This window comes from Gymnoscopelus microlampas (assembly GCF_963454915.1).
Source record: "Gymnoscopelus microlampas genome assembly, chromosome: 22".
NCBI lineage: Eukaryota > Metazoa > Chordata > Actinopteri > Myctophiformes > Myctophidae > Gymnoscopelus > Gymnoscopelus microlampas.
Genome location: NC_139959.1, coordinates 21,523,880 through 21,548,888, shown reverse-complemented (window position 1 = coordinate 21,548,888; position 25,009 = coordinate 21,523,880). Strand labels below are relative to the sequence as shown.

Sequence of the window (25,009 nt, the reverse complement as noted above, 5' to 3'; positions counted from 1 at the left end):
AAGGGAAGCCAGGGAGCTTCATTTTCATTAAAAATAGAGTGGGGTGGGGGGGGGGGGTGGGGGGTGGAGTGGCCGGTCAATGTGCCGAGCTGACCGTAAACGGTGGAAGTGAAGACGTTTCCAACTCTCGATAGCCCATTGAACGAATGTCGGGATGTGAGGCCATCTATTTCAATTCTCTTGGAGAGAAAAAGATAAATCGAAGAAAAAAAAAAAGCTTTTCGAGACTGAAGCTGCAGAACTCAGAAACGATTTACCTGCTTGTGGCGTTTGAGGGCGAGGGGTGGGAGATGCTAGCGATTCTGACGCTATTGATCTCGATGCCAGCCGATTGACAGCCGCAGCACAAAAAGCACTGGCAATTGTACAGACATTGTGTGGGTTGTTGAGCGGAGACGGAGAGAAGAGAGGGGTCGGGAGCAGTGTTGCCAGGTCTGCTTATTATAATTTCCCCACCAGATTTTATTTGAAAATAGCAGATCTGCAAGCTCACAACGCGTCGCATCGCGACGCGTTGTGAGCTTGCAGATCTGACTGCTATTTTCAAATAGCTGATGCATACGTTTACAGTGCTCCTGTGGCCCATAGTCGCCTCTTTTGGGCTTGTTTTTCCTAGACCTGGTTGCTTGTTTCTCTCACAGAATCTGGCAACCCTGGTTGGGAGTTTCGTGGCAGCCCCCCATCCCCCCACCCCCCCCAGCCCTACCTTTGCACACTGACCTCATGTGTAGGCGCTGATTATCATCAGGCTCGATCATGGCCATCATTTGTGACTGGGCTCAGATACTAGCGGAATAAATAATGACTTTAGAAAGGGACCTTTTTTCTTTTTTTGGTCGAAGCCTAAGGTCGAACAGAGGAGAGTTCACTGCATTAAAAGTTAATGTTGCCATGGTGATTTGTTCCCGGCCTCGCTCCGTAATTCAGTATTCACCGTTTCACTGTTTCAATGTGAAAGTCGTTGAGGTCATTTTTGACCTCATTTTAACACTTCTTTAAGCCCCTTATTCTGTGGGGAAAACATTCCTCTAAAATAGCAGATCTACAAGCTCACAACGCGTCGCTTTGCGATGCATTGTGAGCTTGTAGATCAGCTATTTTTTTGGCAAAGAGATTTGGTGACGAGTGAAAACAACTGTGTGCCAAATACAGTCGCAACTCAGGTCCGTTTTACTAAGTATTATAGGGGTTAGTGTAAGTATTAAATGCTCCCCTTCTTGGTGTGACTGACTATTAACATATTTCCAATGTGATGGGAAGCTTGGTGTCCACACGAGAATGAGCTGCTGTTCTCTCGTTTTTCAAAGAAAAGTCACAATCTCAGGGGACTGGCTTGCATTACAAAGACTCCATGGCTCAGTCTAATGGCAAAAATATGTCATGCATTTTCAAAAAGGGGATAATTGCTTTTTTTAATATACCCATTGAAATTTACATTCCAATTTTAGCATGGTTTTTTAAGCACTTGAAGTTCCTATCAGTGGCCAAGGGATTACCGAAAGCAAAATGGCTATTTTTATCACATGCAGGTCTTCTGTCATCTCCCGAAAAATAAATAAACAAAATGGAACCGATGACGATGCCTGCAATTTGCCAGCAGCTTGCTTCCTTGAATACCTGATTCCACAGCGAGTGTTCTTGTGCAGCTATCCTCCCATCTTCTGCATCCTCAGCGTTTTGTCCATAACCGTTTGAAATGATCCTCAAATCTCTTCCCCTAGCTCTCTAGCCTGTGTCAGAATCAATTTAGCATGGTCCCAACTTATTTATTTGTTTCTATCTTATTTTCCTCTTGTTTTAATAATATTGTTTTCCATTTATTTTACTTTCGGAGGCAGGGGGGGGTAGTTGTTATTATGGAATAATTACTTCTTTTAACCTCTGGCTCTAGCTATACTTCATATATAGCTATGAAATTTGAAACCCTCTTAATCTTTTCAGTGCAGTTGGTAAGTATTTTTTTCCAAGTAAGTTATCAAAGGAAAGGGAATCTTCTAATTGGCCAAGTACATTTTACACATACCTAATCTGGAATTTGTCTTCTGCCTGGAACCCGTGCAAACAATTAGGGAGCAGTTATAGGTTCAGTGTCTTGCTGAACACTTTGATGCGATGCTGGGAGAAGGCAGGATTGAAACGGGAAGCGGATCATCATATTGACTTAAAATATATAAAATAAAATAAAATACAATTGTCATAATTGTAAATGAGAAATAGATTCATAGTGGTGATATTGAAAGGTATTGCTAGAATAGCAACTTGTCCATGTTTCTGTCTCGTAAACATTTCAAGTGAATTGAATTATAAGTGAATAAAATGTTCTATTTTGGCTAGGGACTCTCTGGAACCTCTCAAGTACCATCGGGGGTCCCCAGACCCCACTTACCAAAAAAAAGAAACACTGACCCATATCACAGTAATACGCTCTGAAATACCCATAATGCTACTCAGCCAATAGACACAAATGCATTGACTCCTGATGGGCTCAATTAGAAATGGCCTTTGGTCTTTTTCAAGAGCCTGCCTCCTGTGTTCCAGTGCGAGGCCCATACATCAAGCTCAAAGACACGGGGAGGAGAGCGCACATTAGCGGCGCTCAGTCAATAGCACTCGGGCCTCCCTTTCGCTGCAGTCAGCTGGATCAGAGTAGAGTTTGGACAGCTTCTGAAAGGGGGGAACCATTGTGGAAGTTGAAAGAGACAGCTTCGGGCCCAAGAGAGACCATGGATAAAGAATGACCCTTGCCATGATTGGAGAGCCCTGAGCTCGTCGAGCAGTCGGGCGCACCCTGTGTGTGTGTGTGCGTGTGTGTGTGTGTGTGTGTGTGTGCGCCCACGTGTGCGTGCCCACATTTGCGTGCATGTGTGTGCCTGCCACGTGGAAAGGGGCAGCTAGCAAGACCAAATGTCTGAGTCGATCTAATGCATTTTCAGGGACATACCATTATTATATCTGCTTCAGGGACCACTTAAAGCAAATATTTGTCTACAATTTGTGTTTAATATTGCAAGTTAAGCCTATACTGGGTATAAGACAAGTTCAAGGATCATGCATGGCTCATAGCTCATTCTCTATACTAGAGATTCCCAACCTGGGCCGTGAGGATATTGCCCCCAAGTGGGCCCCCAAATAATTGGCAAAACACTATTACAATTGTAATGATAATATAACATAAATATTTTTTTAAATAAATGTAAAATAAAAAATGTTTTTTTTTCTTTAAAACCTTAAAAAAAAAAAAATTTCATTGTAAAACCGATAAATATGTAGGTAGGTAGCCTACTTGATCTCAAAAGCGCTTTCGAGTCGAGTTTTTCAAGTTAGGAATGTTTTCAAAGGTTAGGAACCACTGCTCTATACCAGCTAACTGACAAGCATCCTGTGTCCATGGCAACAGTGTGAGCCGCCAGAGATTTCTGGGGGTAATATGAGCCAAGTGGCTCACAGCCTGTGAGACATTCAGTGTGCCAAAATATCTTTAACTTAATGTTTTTGGTCATGACAACCATTCCTCCTTCAGCAATGAACCATGTATACACTGCATACTATGGAATGTAAGCAAAATGTGTAGGCTATGTTATTGTATTGCACATATTGCAATATGTACACATGTATGAATCAAACGAACGGGACACAAACATGTGGTAGAAACAGGGCAACATGCGTGTACAATATGTCTAACGTCAAAGTTTTGTGCATTCAAAAGGTACCTGCTTCTGAGTATATGATAGCAAGTGCGTATTTGACAGCACACGCGCCTTAACTATCTTATATGTTAAGGCATGCTAAAGCTTAAATGTGTTGCTGAAATGATGACGTGCTAAAGCCATAAATCTTAATGTCTTGCTTAAATGCCAAAGCGTGCTAAAGCCGAACCTTAAATGTCTTGCTGAAAAGCTAAAGTGTGCTAAATATGAAGGTTTATGGTCTTGCTGAAATGCCAAAGTATGCAAAAGATAAAAAGTTTGTCTAGCTGAAATACTAAAGTGTGCTGAAGCTGGAGGTTAAATGTATTGTTGAAATTATAAAGTGTGCTGAATCTGAATCTTGAATGTCTGTCTTGCTGAAATGCTAAAGCTTAAATGTTTTGTGTCTTGCTCAAATGCTAAAGCCTGACAGAGCTAAATCTTGGAATGTCTTGCTGAAAGTGCGGTTACACGTAAATGTCTTGCTCAAATGCCTAAGCAATGGTTATTGGTTAAATGCTTAAAATGCTAACGCTAAAATCTTAAATATTGCTGAAATGCTAGTGTGCTAAAGCTAAAAGCTAGAATATCTTGCTGAAATGCTAAAGTGTGTCCTATTTTTTTCCCCAGGGACCCCCGGGAGCAGCTGGTGCAGAGGGCAGACAAGGAGAGAAGGGCGCCAAGGTAACACAAAATCAGTTCAGCCCTCACGTAGCATTCTCAGCAGGTCCCTCGACTACTGTCTTATTGTGGTTGTATCCTCTTGAATTAAAGCCACAGAAATTCACTCCCATTGTTCTGTGACTTAGCTACTAAGTCCGAAAAGAGATGTATGTCTAGGCCTTTTGTGTTAAAAATGTCATTTTCATATTTATTCCTCTTAACTGATCGTATTGCGAGTCACTCTCAAGCCTGAGTAGTTAGTTGTGTTCTGAAAGCAACGGAAATTGACGATCTACAAGCTCACAGCGACGTGTTGCGTTGTGTGGACATTCCATACAAATACATAAGGTTTTTTAAATGTATTTTTTAAATATGCCTATGTGTGGCAAAGTGGCAAAAATATCAGTGAACAGTGGGATTTAGGTTCAATATCAACCCCGTGTCCCTTTAAGTCCCCTGCATAACCTGTTTAGCTACAGTAAACTTTTTGTTATGATTCATCCCAACATTTAAATTATTGTCAAGCAAATTTGGGATTTCTAGCTTGCTGTACCAAATTTATGGAGCATATCTAGCAGGGGTGGGTAGAAAGGCATACTAATAGGCAGAATATAACAGTGTTGTTTCCCCACAGTAACGGGATTGGAAAACCTTTGATACGCTGATGCTTCACCTCAATGTTTTCTATTAGCATTTTAAGACAAACACTGTTAATGAAAACCCACACAATGATATTCCATCATCCTGTTGCGAATGAAAAATGACCTTGAGTGAGACTGAAAGGTGTTTAATTAAATTTTGGAATGTATTTGTGGCTTTTTAATCGCACATACAATTTATTTAGAAAATGGCATTGGCTTAAGGGATATTTCATCATGGTAGCACTGTTAATAAAAAGACTAATAGAAGAATAAATGAAGAAAAATAAAATGCATCACTGTATGGTATTACTTGACTTGTGGGACAACTCAGTGGTCAAACTGCTTTAACAGTCTTATATCGTTGCTGTCGGGCAGAAACCTCATCTCCATTTTTTTTTGTAAATTAACGCTCTACTTGATCATACTACAGCAGCGTCACACAAAAGCATCAAAAGTAGCAATTTACTGAAGCCAGACTCAGATTTAGAAGCCAATACACATAGTATAAATATATTATGCATTAGTGTTAGTCACTGACATATATAACATAAAAGTTGACACATTATTACCTGTTAATACATTTCAATTCAATGTCTTTATCTGTAAGAGTAATGATCAATACATGATGCTAAGTCTTATTGATAGGAGTAATGATCAAAATGCTATGTCTTATCGATGGGATTAATGAACGATACATGGTGCTAAGTCTGGAGAACCAATCGCCATTGCGGTGAATTCTCGGTATTGTAGGATATCAGATAGCAAAGCGCCATTGTTCAGAGTGAGACAGAAATCGTGTGTTTTCTCAGCTAGTATTGCATGCAATCAAAACGTTTGTGCATCGATCGTCACGGTTGATGTCACAAATTGACTGAACATCCACAAATCGAATAGTGAAGCGTTCCGTTAAGCTGGTGTACTCATCCAAGGCAAACAAATAATTACACACAATTAATACGCAGTTTAACCTAACCCTGTGTCAACCAGGTGACCATTGTTCCCGTGTCCCTACAACATTCATAGAGGTTGCAATATATAATACAGAATAAAACCAGCGTTATCCTGCCATTTTTTTGTGCTGACATAACATATATTATCCATGCTTTCAGGGTGAGTCTGGTTCCGAGGGAGCTCCAGGTAAAACTGGCCCTGTGGGACCCCAGGGGCCTGCAGGAAAAGCCGGTCCAGAAGGTCTACGCGGAATACCCGGCCCTGTTGTAAGTCTTAAGAGATGCACCATTCCCTTAATGTGTTTAAGTTACACACATTCACAAGCTTGTAGGCACACACGCATGCACGCACACACACACACACACACACACACACACACACACACACACACACACACACACACACACACACACACACACACACACACACACACACACACACACACACACACACACACACACACACACACACACACACACACACACAAAACAAAGCTTATTGCACACACAGGTCCACACATTGACCACCGCCACTGAGGCATGACGACTGAACTCATGGAATAATCGATACTCCCATTTACCTTGCACATTCGCTTGTTTATACCAACACGCTTTTCCTTTTTTTTTGCCGTATTTGGGCTATTAATCATTACGTCCGAGCACAGGAAATCAATATTAGGGCCAGAGAAGTTACTACGGGCTATAATGCTTACTACAACTGTGGATGGTCTTTTCCTAGGGTGAACAAGGACTGCCTGGCGCTCCAGGACAGGATGGCCCACCCGGACCTATGGTTAGTATGCATCATCATCATCATCTCTCTCGTTCTCTGCCTCGCTATCTCTCTCACTTTCAGTGGAGAAACCCCCCCCCCCCCGTCTCTGCCTTATTCTCACTCCACTTTCTCTTAACCCATTAAGTAAGACCTGAAGCCGATTCTACAAATGTCTTCTGAATTCCAACAGTTAAAAAAAAAAAACGTATATTGCTATATCAGTGGTTCTCACACTTTTTCATAATTGTCAAGGACCCCCAAAATTATATGTATTTGGCCGCGGACCCCCCATCTCAAAACATGTTGTTCCAGGGACCCCCAGAAGCAAAGATTTGAGTTCAAAAATATTCGCTTTCAAAATATATATATATATATTCCATGATTTGCCAAATTTTCACGATTTGTCAATTCACACAGATCTACAAGCTTGTAGTGCGGCACTCGGTGCCGCCTTATTAGCTAGTATATCTGCTATTTTTGAAAAGCCAAAGTATATAATAAAATAATGGTTAAAGTGGTTACACAGATGCGTTCCCGGTCTAAATGGGTTAAACATTTTTGTTTTATTTTTTATCTCTTCAGTTAATCTTCTCTCTGTCTCACCCCCCTGCCTCTCATTTAATCTTCAGGTCGTTTCTTTATCCTTTTCTCTAATTCGTTGACCTCTTGTCCACATTGCCAGTTTTTCTACTCAGTCCTGTCACACATTCATTTTCAACTTTTCTATCTATATTCCCCATTCCATTTCTTTTTTTTTTGGGGTAATCTTTCGACCTCTCAACTTCCTCTCCTCTTGTCACTCAGTCTACGTTTTCGGTCCTGTTCATCCAATTTCTCCTCGACGTCAATTGAGTTTTAACTTGATCTCTGTCTTCTAATACTTAGGGTCCTCCCGGTCTCCCTGGCCTTAAAGGTGATCCTGGCTCCAAGGGTGAAAAGGTGAGTTCAACCCTATTTCCTGCTCCCAGACACACACTGATTTGATTTCCCAGACACCCCAAAAATAGGTCGGGGCAGATTGACCTCAAATGAAAGGACTAACTCTAGTGACCACCAGCACAGTCCAGAACCAGCGTTGCCAGATTCTGTGAGAGAAACAAGCAACCAGGTCTAGGAAAACCAGCCCAAAAGAAGCGACTATGGGCCACACGAGCACGTTAACATATACATCAGCTATTTGAAAATAGCAGATCTACAAGCTCACAACGCGCCGCGATGCGACGCGTTGTGAGCTTGTAGATCGGCTATTTTCAAATAAAGTATTGCGGGGAAATTATAATAAGCAGATCTGGCAACCCAGTCCAGAACCAGCCTGATCTCAAACAATTTAGTATACATTGCACGGATGTCATTCCGTGCATAGACCTATAAAACCCGAAAACCTGTGCCTATGAGCCGTGAATCCCACGGTGGGCCTAACCGGGTCGCAACCCGGAAGCTGAGCAGTCCCCACAACAGGATTTTCGATTCTGTGCCTATCGGTATATAACTCAAACGGCGCAAACGGAGTAGGCTCAAGCGAACGTCGCAACATTCGGGACGGCAACTCGTTCGCTTTAGCTCACTCAATGGAGGAGATGCGAGGCGGCTATGCCCGTGCATAGCCGCCTTTCGGGTTTCCTATGTGTCTATGCCCGGAATGACATACGTGCAATGGATACGAAGTTGTGTGAGATCGGGTTGCCAGAACACATCGAGCACAGGCTCAAAGGCTTTTGATCAAAAACAACCCTATATTTACAATTACTCCGCCTCTGTGTTTTGTTGACAATCCAGTGTTTGCTATTGGGTTGGTAGAGTTTGTACGCTCAAACTCTTCAGACAAACAAAGAAACAGAGAGACTTTATTAAATATAGATTTTGTACTTGCACTCCTCTAACCACCACCCACACACACACTGGCGAGGCAGCTTGACTGGGATTACGCTTACAACAGCAACAGCATACTTTCAAATCAACAGGCCTTGTTACAGCTCGCCTATTTCAAAGTCCCCAGCCTTGTTTTGAATTGATATCGCTTTTCCAGGCACGCATTCTTTTGTACTTGACAGGAGATATGTTTCAAAGATAATGCTTGCAGTTTTGTATAGTAATGAGAGAATCCAGCATTTTCCGTGGAGGAAGGTCATTTCATTTTTCGTGACTTCCTGTGTGTGTGTGTGTGTGTGTGTGTGTGTGTGTGTGTGTGTGTGTGTGTGTGTGTGTGTGTGTGTTTTACCTCACAGGGTCACCCCGGTCTAATTGGTCTGATCGGACCCCCTGGTGAACAAGGAGAGAAGGGAGACAGAGGTTTGCCCGGACCCCAGGGTACGCCCGGTGGCAAGGGTGATAGCGTAAGTGATTGATTATCCCATTCCTGTGCTATTCCTTGAGGTTATTTTCTGCCCCATCACTTCATCTCATGAAGACAAATCCAGTCAAATGCACAAAAAACACACAACATCCGCATTTCCGATGGACAGTAGTATTCTCACAGTTACTTATTTACATTGACTTGATTATTAGTCATTCAAATGTGTCACTATCCCTGAGAAACACATTTTATGGGTACAGTACTTATGTTATAAAAACTATGTTCACACACAAAAATGTTCACACTGATGACGTTATACAGTACCCTGCTTTCTGGGAAATTATGATAGCGGCTTCTTTTCCTAAACCAGATGCATCAAATTAAAACATCTGTCTCCTCAGCTGGCGATTCCCCCGTCTCTTAATATTTTTAAGCAGAAATGTGAATTACTGCTCCAAAGGGGGTCGTGACTGTCCTCACGCGAGGGCCTTCATTCATTTTTAAATAAACATTTGAAGATTGAGCGAATAATATGCTGTCTGGTCCTGCTGTGCCCTCGCAAGCCTGCCGGGGATTTTAGTGATTGAAGGCAATGGGATGTATTAAGTGTCTTCAGATTAAGCCTAATGAAATTATAATGTCCCCCTTTTGGGTAGAGTGAACCAAAAAAGTCATCTCTCATTTTGCCATCTCTATTTTGGTTCTTGAAAAGTAGACCTTATTTTGATTGAGGTCAATCCTCTCCCAAAACGGAGCGGTGAGATCGTTCGTTGCACTGACTAATTGGGCTCAGAGAATTGGCCCCCCACACAGAGTTGATGGGTATACCGATGCTTTGTCTTTTCCGCGAACCCATTAAGACCTGAGGCAGATTCTATACAAATGCCTTCTAAATCAGTAGTTCTCAAACGTTTTCGTGCCAAATACCCCCAAATTGATATATACAGTATATGTGGCCACGGACCCCTCCCATCTGAAAATGTTTTGTGCCAGGGACCCCCAGAAGAGAAGATTTGTGTTAAAAAATCCAATTTCATTTTTTTAATTTTTTTTTTCAAAATAGCCGATGTACAAGCTAGCAGCGTGGCACGAAGTGACGCGCCGTGAGCTTGTATATCTGCTATTTTTGAATAGCAAATGACACAGACTCTGTGGCTTAACCATATTCTTAGGTGTAATATTAGGAATTTAAGAACCCTAGCTGTGAAAATTTCTCTGAAACAAAAACTTCAAAAACACTTCTGGCTCATGCTGGAAATCATCAAAATATCAAGGTTCAAGCTATTAAAACAGGTTGTAGTGCTTAAAGCCATCTAACTTTTTAATGAATAAAATAGTCATTTGAACCAATCTGTATGGCAGAGTATGTTAATACAATATAACTTGTACAATTTTGTCTCCCTGCTCTTCTAATGAGACATTCAGATCGTGTCAAATCAAATCAGGTCCCAGTGACTTTGGCCAGTTTCACTTTCAAAACCTTTGCATCATGCATGTCACACAAACAGAATGTGATGCATTTTGTTGATATAACAAGTTTATTCATATAGAGTCCTATCCACAAAGCCACCATTAAACTTCCACAATCAACATTATCAAAACCATTGGTGTTGTGTGCTGGATTTGAACCAACATCATCTCGGCTCACACGCTCAATGCAGGAGGTGTGGAAGGAAAATGGCCAAAGTCACTGGCCACCTACTGTCATGTCTCACCTTGACACAGACACGGATTTTGACCTGATGGCCAAGATTAAATGTATCCCCTGTGCAAGGCAGGCTCTATTAGCTCAATGGTAAAAATTGCAGCACAAACCGGGTTCAAATCCGGGGTAGAAGAGGAAAGTTACATAGTGCAGCTTTAAGGTGCTTGAATGTGCTAATAATATCACAATTTAAATAAATTGTTTTGACTAAAACGTCTCCCAATGTGTCCTCGATATGTGGCTGATGTCTGGTTTTGTCTCATGTCGTTCACAGGGCTTAGGTGGATCATCTGGTCCTCTGGGACCTCCAGGTCCCCCTGGTCTACCGGTAAGATTTTTCCACCAACTTGCCTTTAGTTTAGCGTTTGCATCCACAGTTTAGCCTCCACAATGCCAGACCCAATGACTTCAATGCCAAACCGCTAACACTTTGTGTCCCCGTCTCTCCTGCTTCGTTTAGGGTCCCCAAGGTCCCAAGGGATCGAAGGGCTCATCTGTAAGTACAGCTGCTTTTATTTTAATACTAGAGTTCAATCCATTACTGTTCAAGTATTAATGTGCTGGGGGTCAAGTTTGATAATAACCCTCGTCCTCCTGTGTTCCTCGTATAGGGTCCCGCTGGTCAGAAGGGAGACACCGGTGTGCTCGGACCTCCTGGTCCTCCTGTAAGTATATTAAGTACTCACATGTTTTACTTAAGTAAAAGTATCAATAACCTATTGTAGAATTGCTACAAGTACAAGTCCAGTATTCAAAATGTATTTGAGTGAAAGTACAAAAGTATTGGCGTCAAAATAATAGTTAAAGTACCAAAAGTAAAAGTGCTCATTATAGGGAATGTCCTATTTCACAAGTTTTCAAATGTATAAAATGTATAAACATCCTTTGAAAATAGCAGATTGTGAGCTTGTAGATCGGCTATTGTAGATAGCCAAAGTATACTGTAGGTCTGAAGTGGTTTTGGAATAATAATCTAAAATCTACAAAGTAACTAGTAAACTAAAGTTTTCAAATAATTGTAGTGGAGTAAAAGTACAATATTTGCCTCTGAGATGTCGTGGAGTAGAAGTGAAATGATAGAAAATTGGAAAATACTCTCAGTAAAGTAAAAGAATACCTCAAAATTGTAATTGCGCCACTAACCCCCTCGCCTCCCCCCGTTAACCCTCCTCCGCAGGGCCCACCAGGAGAGGTCATCCAGCCCCTGCCCATCCAGTCGCCCAAGAAGACCAAGCGCTCCAGCGGCATGCAGTCGGACGCGGCCGGAACCATCATGGACTACGGCGAGGGCATGGAGGACGTGTTCGGCTCGCTCAACAACCTCAAACAGGACATCGAGCGCATGAAGTACCCCATGGGGACGCAAGGCAACCCCGCCCGGACGTGCAAAGATCTGCAGCTTTGCCATCCAGAGTTCCCCGACGGTGAGTTGGAACCAGTTTGGTGGAAAAAAAGTACTCAAATGTTTTACCTAAGTAAAAGTATCGATACTGCAATGTAGAAGTACTCTGTTAAAAGTGAGAGTCTGGAATTTAAAATTGACTTAAAGTACAAAAGTATTGGTATCAAAATGTACTTAAAGTACCAAAAGTAAAAGTACTGAAATGTTTGAAAATAGCAGATCTACAAGCTCACAACGCGTCGCGATGCGACGCGTTGTGAGCTTGTAGATCGGCTATTTTCAAATAGCCTAGGTATAAAATAGGGCTAAAGTGGTTAATGTATGTTTCATAATATCATTATTTATATCTGAAAAGTAACTTGTAACTAAAGTTTTAACATAATTGTAGTGGGTAAAAGTATACCCACTACCTGCCTCTGAGATGTAGTGGAGTAGAAGCAAAAGTATTGGAAATTGGAAATACTCAAGTAAAGTACAAATACCTCAAAAGTGTACTTAAGTACAGTACTTGAGTACATGTACTTAGTTACTTTCCACCACTGGTTGGAACAGAGGCAGTGATGTAATGTGAACTAGTTTATGTATAAAAAGTAGGAATTGAAAAAAATCCCAAATAAGTTGCACATCCAAAATTTCAAATCAATGGAGGACAAAGTACTCACATTTCCACTTGGCACACACCAATAAACGAACGCTTCGTTTAGTGGTGTGTGCCAATAAAAAACAGTGGAAATGTATACTGGATTTTGGGTCTAGCACTCCACTGAGAAATCTCATTGTTGATGCGCAGCCTCTTTTTCTTATGAGCTGGTTTATGTTTGCCATTGTTGCCTCCGTAGGGGAGACAAAAAAAAACACACACTGTACAGTATTTCTTTGTTGAGATGTGTATTCACATTGAAGAACAGATTCATATTTTAGTTTTTTTTGGAAATGAACGCCGAACTTGATCATATACTACAGTGACACACAAAAGCATCAAAAGTAGCAGATCCACATACGCGACGCGTTTTGAGCTTGTAGATCTACTGCTTTTGTTATTAATTTTAGTTGAATCCTGAAATTAAACCGTTTTAGACATATGAGGTTCCCACCTGACAGAGACGTTATGGCAATGACATCCTATTTCATCGTATGTACGCCCTCAGAAGTGAGGTCATCTATCCTTGCTCAAACATGATTCCCACAGAGGGCCGATCAATTCTACGTGTATGATTTTCAAACGGATTCTTCAGTCCTTTCTCTGTGGACCGTGGTGGACTAGTTTGTTTGAGTCTGTGTCTGTGACTCGTTCTCCTCAGGTGAGTACTGGATTGACCCGAACCAAGGCTGCTCTGGAGATTCCTTCAGAGTCTACTGTAACTTCACCGCCGGGGGCGAAACTTGCATCTACCCCGATAAAAGGTCCAATGGGGTGAGTAGCCTTTGATTTCTACAAGATCAACCCCTGTTCCAAGTTACTATTTTTGACCGAAGACTCGGCGACGCTGTGTCTTTGTTCACAGTGATGTTGAAGCTAGCCACGTTTTCGTGATTTCCCATGAATCCACTGCTTCCTGTTCATGCTATTGTAAAAAGATCCATAGTGTAATCGTTAGTGCATCTGCATTACATTGGTTTTGGAGATGTGCAAGAAAAATAAATTAATTTCTTAAAAGCAGATCAATATTTGTGACAAAGCACAATATAAACAAACAGGAAAAAAATCATCTTATAACACACTTCGATGTTTTTGTGTTCCTGTCACTTTACACTTCACTTTGCTTTGCTTTATTTTCTTTGTTCTATATTTACATTAAAGAAAGAATGAAAAATGGTTGTTGAGTTGTCTTTTAATGTGCCCTGTATGTTTTTTGTTCTCCATAGGTCAGATTATCTTCATGGCCTAAAGAAATTCCAGGGTCGTGGTTCAGTGAATTTAAGCGGGGTAAAATAGTAAGTGTTCGGTTCTGTTTAACCACTTAAGCACTATACACTTTGTCATACAGTACGACGAATAGCGAAAATAGCTGATGTACAGTATGAACTCACAACACGTTGCATCGTGTCACACCCTAGCTATTTTCCTACTTTTGAAAATCTTAAAAAATGTAGAAAGATTTTTGCAGACACTCGCTTCCTCTCTCTCTCTCTCTCTCTCTAGCTACAGTATGTCAGTGTATTTGTGCACAATCGATTGATGTCAGCGATCTCAACAAAATATCAATCCGAATACAATTTAGGATTCAAATAGTTCAACCTATGCCTTCAATAAGTTGATCTGTTTATCTGAAAATCTGATCGAATCTATCATAATCCAAAGTGTCCTTAAACAGTAAACTTACAGTTGAGTAAACATGTTTTTGGAACGGAGCTCAGCTACAGTACCACCTGTTAGTTGGAACAGGAATGTTAGCGTTGCCAAGCTAACTCATGCTTCATAATTACACAATCTGCCACCCAAGACATACATTACCAACCGCTTTGCACAGTGGTTACATCCATTACATTGCATGGCTTAATGCCAACCTGCTTGCTGTATCTCATAAGCCAACCGAGAAGCTTACTGTACATGTGCCACACATGTCTGTTTTGAAGTAAATTACGGGGGAAAAGGTGGATATTGAAATACACACATACCACGTTAGATTGAAAAATCACAATGTTTTGGAGTTTCTCTCCTGACTGATGGTCGCTGTCTCCGCTGTGAAGGGTAGAATCACACAGCGGATGGCACATAAATCCATCCAATATTACCTTGTTGGAAAGCCGCCTAGGCTGCATCTTTGCCAACACCCAAGTCACCCGAGAAAACGTTAACCATTTAAACCCTCTTAATCTTTACTGAAACAGACTTGGGTCACAACTGTTACTCGGACTGTTTTTTTCTGTCTACACCCCATCTCTTTGCCAAAAATAGCTGATAACGTGCGTTTTGAACTTGTACATCAGCTATTTTTGGCGAATGTTCCCCCCATAATAGGCACGCTGGTATTCAAGTGGAGTGGCAGAGGAGGATTATTTATGACCTCTTGATCTTCATTATTCTTTCTCTCTTTTCTTCTAATCTCCCTTCCTGCTAAACAGCTGTCCTACGTGGACTCTGAGGGCAACTCAATAAACGAGGTACAGATGACCTTCCTGAGACTACTAACGGCCTCGGCCAGGCAGAACTTCACCTACAGCTGCCACCAATCGGTGGCGTGGCACGACGAAGCCGCCGACAGCTACGACAAGGCGCTGCGCTTCCTGGGCGCCAACGACGAGGAGTTGTCCTTCGACAACAACCCCTACATCAAGGCCCTCTCAGACGGCTGTGCGGTAAGGACATGAGCCATTATAAGATTTATTATTATTTATTTAACGATTCACTCAACTCACGATACGATTTTTTCTAGACAAATATTAATTATATTATTTCTCTTACACAAATCTAGTGTTTTTTTGTCTTTTTTTTTCTTTTCTTTACAATACTGTGTTTTCTCTTATCCTCTTTTCAATACAGTAGCAATTGACTGATTTTTTTTTTAATCAATTCTCTTAACAAAGATCCTGTATTTTCTTCTCTTTTTTTACGCGCCCTCTGCAGTTTGCATCGTGATATTTTTTGTATTAAATCGATTTCAATTGTGACCAGTTTGAATCGATTTACGATAATCGTTACATGCCTAGTGATCAGTCATCCTGGTTATTTTCTGGAGATGTGTTTCTGAACGTTTTCCTCTTTCTGTGTCTCCTTCCCCCCCCCCCCCCCCCCCGCAGACGAGGAAGGGCTACGGAAAGACTGTGATGGAGATTAACACTCCCAAAATCGATCAGGTTCCAATCATCGATGTCATGTTGACTGACTTTGGGGACGCCAACCAGAAGTTTGGGTTCGAAGTCGGGCCTGTCTGCTTCCTTGGTTAGATAGAACACAAAGAAAAAAAGAACACAAAAGAACAAAAAGAAAAGAGAAAAAAAAGAAACTTTGACGGGGTCAGCAAAGCAAGTCAAGTCAAGACATTTTTTTGGGTTACCACCAAAACCCCAATTCCAGCCCCCACACCCTTCCCCATGCCACATGCAAGTTTTGAATAAGAGATGGTGTAGCGAACATGTCTTGCCATGTATTGTATGTATTACCCAGGAAAATACTTGTCGCCCTTGTAGGGCTAGAACCACATGACTTAACCACGTTACGGAGCAAAAGGTGAAGGACATTCTAATGTGTGGCAGAGGGGGGTGGAACGGAGGGTCAACACGAGGAGGAGGACAGGCGAGGAACGTGGAGACCTTCTTCTCGGGAACTCTCTCCGAGGTGCTGTGCGACAATGACTACAATGGTGCTTGTTCAAAACACACAAAAAGTATAAAGAGGTGCTAAGAGAGGTGTATTTTGATAATAAAAAAAAAATGAAAACTGTAATTATTATTTTGTACAATACTGTTATTTCTGAATCCACTTTCAAAACTTGCATGTGTTTCAGACTATGCATCCGGCTCCTTCAATGTTGGTTACCAAACATACAGTATAAGTTAAAGACATCGATAAATAAAATGAATTTATAATTATGATTTTTGTTGTTGTGTTGTTCAGTGAATACTGTGTATCTGTTATGAAGCAAATAAAGTGAGCATTCAAACAACTCCCTATTTCTAATTAGACTGTATGCCCTTTGTATATATTGACCATCCAGAGCTCAAGCTTATTTGCCGTTTTGCCCATGCGACCGTAGGTGAAAAACACAAGTATCAAACCAGCACGTACACAGCAACATGTACCCACTAATGTTGTAATCCTGTGCTAGTATTAAGCAATCATGCCATTCACTATTCTCTAATTTAATTCAATTTGTTTTTTTGTTTTTTTTTGTTTTTTATTTTATTTTATTTTGTTTTTTTTATTTTTATTATTTTATGTTTTCTGTCTTTTTTTTTCACGGTTGTATACCTCAAACTTTCTTGATAACCATTAAGATGCGAGGATGTTATGCCCTGTATATACCTTGGTTAAGCAATTAAGTTTATATATTTTGGGTGGGGAATTTTTTAAAGAGAGAAATACATTAACTGTTAGAACGTCCTCTGTCCAGTCCCTTCTGTGAATGCAATGAGAAGCCCTTTAGGTGACCCTTGTTTTGTAACTAAAATGAGAAAATGTTTTAATGTGCTTTTTATGGTTCATTTAAATATTAAAACTGGATTCTAAACAACAGTGAATTTGAATGTCTCAATGGTTTGTGTAAGTGGACTGTGGGATAGATTGACGTACTGTACATAATATAAAGTTCTCTAAAAAACCAAGGATGTCTTATAAGACCTTCATATAACTGGGCTGGTGCAATTCCATCTTGAAACCAATAAAGTACCATCTTACAATACTTTTTTTTCATTCTGAGTACTTGAATAAAAATGTTCACTATGTGCTTGTACTGCCATTGTAGGTCACGTTGAATAGGCTCTGCACAGCAGCCATATTGGACAGAAATTGGGCCCCTTCCTTGCTTCCTTCACAGGTGTTACCAATGACACCAATGAAGGCTCTGTTCCATTTAGTGTAGCACGGTGGTTCTCAAACTTTTTAATATCAAGGACCCCCATAACCCTGCACAATATCAGCACCCTGACTGTTTGACCAGAATGGAACAGAGCCTTCATTAGTATCATTGGTAACACCTGTGAAGGAAGTCAGAAGAGCCAACATTTTTCTCCAAAATGGCTGCTGTGCATAGAGCCTATTACTCATCAGCCTTCCAAAGTGAGGAACTTTTCTAGTCGTGTTGCATGAGTTACACAATTGGTACAAAGAAGAATAAAGACACATGGTAGATTAAAGGTAGGGTAAGTGATTTTCTTTGGTTAAAATAAGTGTTAAATAGCTCTATATTCTGATAATACTCATTGCTATAGAGTGTTTGTTCAGTAAAAGGAGTCTCCTTGTCTCTCCAGCTCTTTATAAAACAGAAAATGCATTTTCGTTTCAGTTTCAGTTTCATTTCCAATTTTATCCAATCAGGATAGAGAACTCAATCAGGATATAGATTAAACAAGTGAAATTGGAAGTGATGACACTAAGAAATGAGCAGGCAAAATTGGAACTGGAACACTATAAAAATGAAACTTAAAAATGGGTACTTTCTCCTGATTGGCTGAGATTTTGACACCTACCGGAAAATGTATTTTCTGTTTATTAAAGAGCTGGAGAGACGGGGAGACTCCTGTTACTGAACAAACACTCTATAGCAATGATTACTATCAGAATATAGTGCTTTAACCTTTTAACAAAATACTTTTTGTTTTAACCCAAAAATATCACTTACCCTACCTTTAACTAGTAAGTGTGTGTGTGTGTGTGTGTGTGTGTGTGTGTGTGTGTGTGTGTGTGTGTGTGTGTGTGTGTGTGTGTGTGTGTGTGTGTGTGTGTGTGTGTGTGTGTGTGTGTGTGTGTGTGTGTTCGGTCAATTTTTACAACCTTTAAAACATAAACAGTGTTGGGAAGTAACTAAAGTAATATGTAACTTAAAGTAATATTATTACCTTTTCCCAGTAACTAGTAACGTAACTAATTACTTTCACGTTTTGAGTAATAATATTACCTTTACTTTTTTTCAAAAAGTAACTTATTACTTTTTTTCACGAGCCTCGGTGGTACTCTGGGTTTGAGTGTGTTTATTTGATCCTGTGTTGTTTTTGGTCCATTGATATAATGGTAGACTGGTTGGGATCGAGTTGCTATGCAGGCTGCTTGCTGATCCGGTCTAGAGCGGATACGGAAACGTTGCGCACTTGGGCGGGCCGCCCTTAAACCGGAACAAACAGTGTTGCCATGTCTGCTTATTATAAGCGACTTGTTAACCGATGAAGATGCGCCGTAAGCTTGTAGGTCGGCTATTTTCTATATATATTATTAGGCAAAAAATACATTAAATACGTTTAAAATACTTGTTTCCATTGAGGTCCTTAGTATTCAATTCATAGTCGTCAAATGGTTTTCATTTAGTCTGTAAGTTATGAATTCATACACTGTAAAAGTCTTAGTGTTAATATAATTCAAATGAGTGTACAATGAGGATTTTACAATGTAGGCTGCAGAAAAGAGAAAAAAACAACTGCTAATGTTGAAAATGCAAAGTCAGACTTTTGGGGAGAAAGGATGCAAATTATTGGGGGCGAGAAAAAAAAAGTAACTAAAGTAATAAGTAACTAGGTACTTTTGGCAGGGAGTAATAAGTAAAGTAACTACATTACTTTTTAAACAAGTAATATGTAATAAGTAACATATTACTATGTTTTAGTAACTATCCCAACACTGAACATAAACAGCAGTTGGTTCTCTCTCTCTCTCTCTCTCTATTGTTTTAGATTCAAGAATACAGTATCAATCAAATGTAACAAAGGATGCTTTGTTCTTACAAGACCCCTATCTTATCATTTATTGCTTTTGCAAGGTGGGAAATAGTTCTCTTTTGTGTGTGTGTGTGCAGGACATGTGGATGTCTTTAGCACCAGGACACTTTGCAGACATTGACAGACATTGTCGTGGCTCCATTTAGATGTCCAATGCTGGAAGTCTTTTAACTTCACAGGACTTTTTACATGTAACATTTTAGACTGTCCTTAAAGTAAAGGTTTTGGGGTTTACCAGGCAGAAATCTCACCGACAAAGTTTAGTCAACAACAAGCATGGACAGTCAGATGTTCAGGATGCAAATTGTATCATTGCTGTCGGACAAAACATTGTATCTCCATAATTTAAAGATATCCCATTTACAGGACAACCGTGTAGCCTATATTTGCATAGCTAGCAGTTGCTTCCTATAAATATTTCAACTATATATCTACTTTGTCAACAGATATCATGGCGACATCTTTAACTTTCCTGCTTATACGGCCTTGACCTTGTTTGAAACTCTAACCCTCCCATTTCTATTCGGGCTCATTCCCACAGCGTTTGCTGATGCACAGCTGTTCTTACTATACAGACTGTGCTTTTCCTATCACTATCTAAACTTCACAGGCTCTCAAAAAACTCTTTGGCTTAGAAAACATCAATCCCTCTAGCCCTGATCACATTAGCCCGAACCCTTTCTCTACGTAATCCGTCCAACATGCCAAACTCACATCCTGAGCTGGCAATTCCTGTAATTCCTCTGTAGTATCTAAACATATCGGTCATGCTGCAGATGGTCTGGCGGTATGGCGCCGCACGCAAACCCTAAAGAACTGTGGCACTAAAAAAACACTGTGATCTCAACTCCCCACAGCGACTGCAAGGTAAGGTGGTCTGGTGTTCAAAATTTACTTGAGTAAAAGTACAAAAGTGTTGGTATCAAAATGTAATTAAAGTACCAAAAGTTAAAGTACTGAAATGTTTGAAAATAGCAGATCTACAAGCTCACAACGCGTCGCAGCTTGTAGATCGGCTATTTTCAAATAGCCTAGGTATAAAAGAAGACTAAAGTGGTTGATGTATGTTTTATCTAACTATATAAATGGCGACCGACTTCCGCACCCTCGGTGAGGACACCCCACAGCTCTGTTATCGAATAAACAACGCACCGCCAGACCACATGTCGCCAACTGACTCGCCACGGCGGCCGCGCTGAGTTTACGCGTCGCGTAGGGGACATCTCATTGCTCACTACACCTTTTCCACCGCGCAACATAATTAATTCTACTCACCAAATGTCGGACAAAACGGAAGGTGAATCACTTTCGTACCGTTTACCGTGCACACCACCGACACCGAACGCCGACGGGTTTCGCCGAAACAACACGAGCGGCCGCCATTGCACTCTGCCCATCTCCTCCACAACACCACACACGCAGCTCCTTTGCTTCAACCCCCCCCCCCTTCTTACGTACCTCCTTTGTTCCACCCAGGCCGTTACTTTCACTTCACTCATGTCTCGATCACAATATGTCCGTCCTTCACGTGCCATGTTCATCCCAAACACACAAACAAACAGCGACGGCCACAGCACAGCACGTTGCCCAGGCTAATGTGGTAAACAAACCGTTCTAGGTTCATGACACCAAAGGACTCGACAGTGATGTCATCATTATGCAACCCGGAAGTACAAATACCAAGGATACGTCAGTGATGTCAGTCGGGTTGCCAGGCATGCCAGGTTCTCTAAAAACAAGCGCCAGAAACAAGCAACCACCTTCATGACAAAAAAAAACACCGTAGGGGTCCGCAATGTTCCAGGGGTGTCCCCGCGCGTCCCAACACTCCACAGGGGGTCAGTGGACCAGCAGGGGGTCCGCAGACCCCCTGTGGACCCCCTGAAACATAAAAAATATTATTTCTTCTAATTTTTTCCTTTTTCAAAAAAACTTTTCCACAGTTTTACTCCGGCGATTTGGGTCCCCCAATATACACGCGGCCACGCTGGGCCCCGTGCGCGGCTGGGGTTGAGGGGGGCGTAGCCCCCCGAAACTCTAGTAATGTAATAAAGTAAATAGTAACTAAAGTTTTCAAATAATTGTAGTGGAGTAAAAGTACAATGTTTGCCTCTGAGATGTAGTGGAGTAGAAGTAAAAGTATTGGAAATTGGAAATACTCAATACCTCAAAATTGTACTTAAGTACAGTACTTGAGTACATGTACTTAGTTACTTTCCACCACTGGGTATGAGAAGGGAGAGATTTGGCCTCTGTGCTCTTCTTGATGGAAAACAAAAACATCAGCAACCAATTATATTAACCAATAATATGGTGACATCCACCTGTCAATCCATCTTCCACACAGTGTCATGACTCATGGTTCATTATTCTAGAGACACAGAGGATCAATCATGGAAAAATGAACATAAACAAAGTTAAAGAGTGCACACATATTTCTTTCTGAAGTCATTTGAGGGCGAGAACTATTTATACTTAACCCAAACCAGGGAACACATCCGTTTAATCACTTTATCCATATTTCCTACTTTGGCTATTCAAAAATAGCAGATATACAAGCTTGTAGATCTGCTATTTTTGAGTGGTGCCAACCACTCCTATATCTGACTTTGTCTGTGTGTCCGTGTGTATGTCTGTATGTCCAATAAACAAACATTGATGACAACATCAATACAGGTCTCATCAAAGGCACCACTCTCTTCACACAGGGTGTGATTTTTAGCGGCGCTAGCCGCTCTATACCTTTAGGTATAGAGCAGATCCTGCTCTATACCTGACTTTGTCCGTGTTCACCGTCAACGTTCTGATTGGTCAGACACGTCAACGTTCTGATTGGTCAGACACGTCAACGTTCTGATTGGTCAGACCCGTCAACAAAGTGATTGGTCAAGCTTCACGTGACACATGGCTATAAACACATTATAAACACATATCGATGACAAAATGTGTCAAAGGCGCCGCTACCTTCACACAGGGTGTGATTTTTTTTTTAAATCTTGAACATTTGGGCAAATATTTGAATATATATATTATGTGGGGGAGGTCCCTGGAACAAAATATTTTCAGATGGGGGTCCACGGCCAAATGCATAATTTTGGGGGTCCTTGACATGAAAAAGGTTTTAAGCACCACTGATTGTAACAACATACTGTACGTTTTTTCAGAAAACTGTAAGGATTTAGAAGACATTGTAGAATCCCCAGAACCAAATATTTGAAATGTTCGCTTTAAATATATATATATTCAAAGATTTGCACAAATGTTCATCTAGATGTTCATCAAGACATCTAAAAAATTAGATGCGTTCCCAGTCTTACAGTAATGGGTTAAAAGGAACTTGATTTACCAATGCCTTGCTTGATTTGTATTCATTGTCTCCGCCAGGCCGAAAGGCATAGCGAGAGTATGTTTTACCCCCTGTCCGTCCGTCCGTCCGTGTGTGTGTGTGTGTCCCCGTCTGTGAACAGCTAATCTCCGGCACCGTTGGCCCGGTCGCTCCGAAACTGTGCACAGACACTCCCTGGATGCCAATTCAGAACCTCTGCCCCAATGTTTTCACTTGGGCCTGTTATAGCGCCACCAGGAGGCCGATTTGTGCAAAACCCATTTACTCCTACAGATTTTATCCAAACGTCATGCAAATCGGTACACAGTATCTCTATAGTCATGTGATCAACACGGATTTGTCCGATTTTCCATATTCTATCCTCATTGCCTAAGGTTGGCTTCCACATTTTGCAGGATTGGTCCGTTTTGAACAAAATGCCTCTAATCATGAACACAGCGTGCGATTTCCGTGAAATTTCACACGCACATTCCCACTAGGCCGAGGAAGAAATGGCACCCTTTTCACATTGGCCTGCCACCAGCAGGTCTAATTTAGCAACACACATTTTTGGAACAAAATGCCTCTAATCATTAATGCAGTGTCTGATTGCCGTGAAAGGCCTGAGAAAACATGACACCCTTTTCACATTGGCTATTATAGCGCCACCAGGAGGCCACAATAACGTACCTGACCTGGCGGAGACCTGTGCTCCGAGGAGTACTTTTTCTAGTTTAATTTTACTTTGTGGACCGATGTGACCTCCAGACGAGTCATGTTACTTGCCAAAATGCCGATTTAGAAGACATTGTAGAATCCCCAGAACCAAAGATTTGAAATGTTCGCTTTAAATATATATATATTCAAAGATTTGCACAAATGTTCATCTAGATGTTCATCAAGACATCTAAAAAATTAGATGCGTTCCCAGTCTTACAGTAATGGGTTAAAAGGAACTTGATTTACCAATGCCTTGCTTGATTTGTATTCATTGTCTCCGCCAGGCCGAAAGGCATAGCGAGAGTATGTTTTACCCCCTGTCCGTCCGTCCGTCCGTGTGTGTGTGTGTGTCCCCGTCTGTGAACAGCTAATCTCCGGCACCGTTGGCCCGGTCGCTCCGAAACTGTGCACAGACACTCCCTGGATGCCAATTCAGAACCTCTGCCCCAATGTTTTCACTTGGGCCTGTTATAGCGCCACCAGGAGGCCGATTTGTGCAAAACCCATTTACTCCTACAGATTTTATCCAAACGTCATGCAAATCGGTACACAGTATCTCTATAGTCATGTGATCAACACGGATTTGTCCGATTTTCCATATTCTATCCTCATTGCCTAAGGTTGGCTTCCACATTTTGCAGGATTGGTCCGTTTTGAACAAAATGCCTCTAATCATGAACACAGCGTGCGATTTCCGTGAAATTTCACACGCACATTCCCACTAGGCCGAGGAAGAAATGGCACCCTTTTCACATTGGCCTGCCACCAGCAGGTCTAATTTAGCAACACACATTTTTGGAACAAAATGCCTCTAATCATTAATGCAGTGTCTGATTGCCGTGAAAGGCCTGAGAAAACATGACACCCTTTTCACATTGGCTATTATAGCGCCACCAGGAGGCCACAATAACGTACCTGACCTGGCGGAGACCTGTGCTCCGAGGAGTACTTTTTCTAGTTTAATTTTACTTTGTGGACCGATGTGACCTCCAGACGAGTCATGTTACTTGCCAATGCTCAAAATTAGTGTTTTTTGCAAGCAATGCTGGCTTTGAACACTGAAGGATACTGAATACAGCCAGTCTGTTAAGAAATTGCGTTTATTTTTAGCGGTGCCAACCGCTCTATACGTGGCTTTGTCCGTATGTCCGTCCGTCCGTCCGTCCGTCCGTATGAGCCTGACGGCAAAGAAGAAACACATACAAACACACGCACACGCACGCACACACACACACACACACACACACACACACACACACACACACACACACACACACACACACACACACACACACACACACACACACACACACACACACACACACACACACACACACACACACACACGGCCTTGGACATTGCCTATGCCATCTCTCCTCTCTTTGGCCACACGTGCCACTGCTTATCAAAGAGGGGTCCAGGGACCCCCAATGATGTTATGTCCGTCCGCCCGTTTATAGCACGGGATTTCAAACAGCTAT

General features: G+C 41.4%; 1 protein-coding gene across 8 annotated transcripts in view; it reads left to right on the top strand.

Annotated features, from left to right (window-relative positions):
• Positions 1-17,455, top strand: part of col11a1a (collagen, type XI, alpha 1a) — a 125,203-nt gene extending 107,748 nt beyond the window's left edge. For all 8 annotated transcript variants that reach the window (XM_084049242.1, XM_084049237.1, XM_084049239.1 and 5 more), the window contains 13 exons: positions 4,317-4,370; positions 6,100-6,207; positions 6,680-6,733; positions 7,601-7,654; positions 8,941-9,048; positions 10,988-11,041; positions 11,174-11,209; positions 11,325-11,378; positions 11,891-12,137; positions 13,417-13,529; positions 13,982-14,050; positions 15,182-15,415; positions 15,857-17,455. In XM_084049242.1, the coding sequence (XP_083905368.1) occupies positions 4,317-4,370; positions 6,100-6,207; positions 6,680-6,733; positions 7,601-7,654; positions 8,941-9,048; positions 10,988-11,041; positions 11,174-11,209; positions 11,325-11,378; positions 11,891-12,137; positions 13,417-13,529; positions 13,982-14,050; positions 15,182-15,415; positions 15,857-16,003 (1,332 nt within the window). In that variant the 3' untranslated portion in view covers positions 16,004-17,455. The remainder of the gene's footprint in view (positions 1-4,316; positions 4,371-6,099; positions 6,208-6,679; positions 6,734-7,600; positions 7,655-8,940; positions 9,049-10,987; positions 11,042-11,173; positions 11,210-11,324; positions 11,379-11,890; positions 12,138-13,416; positions 13,530-13,981; positions 14,051-15,181; positions 15,416-15,856) is intronic.
• The last annotated feature ends 7,554 nt before the right edge of the window (positions 17,456-25,009 follow it).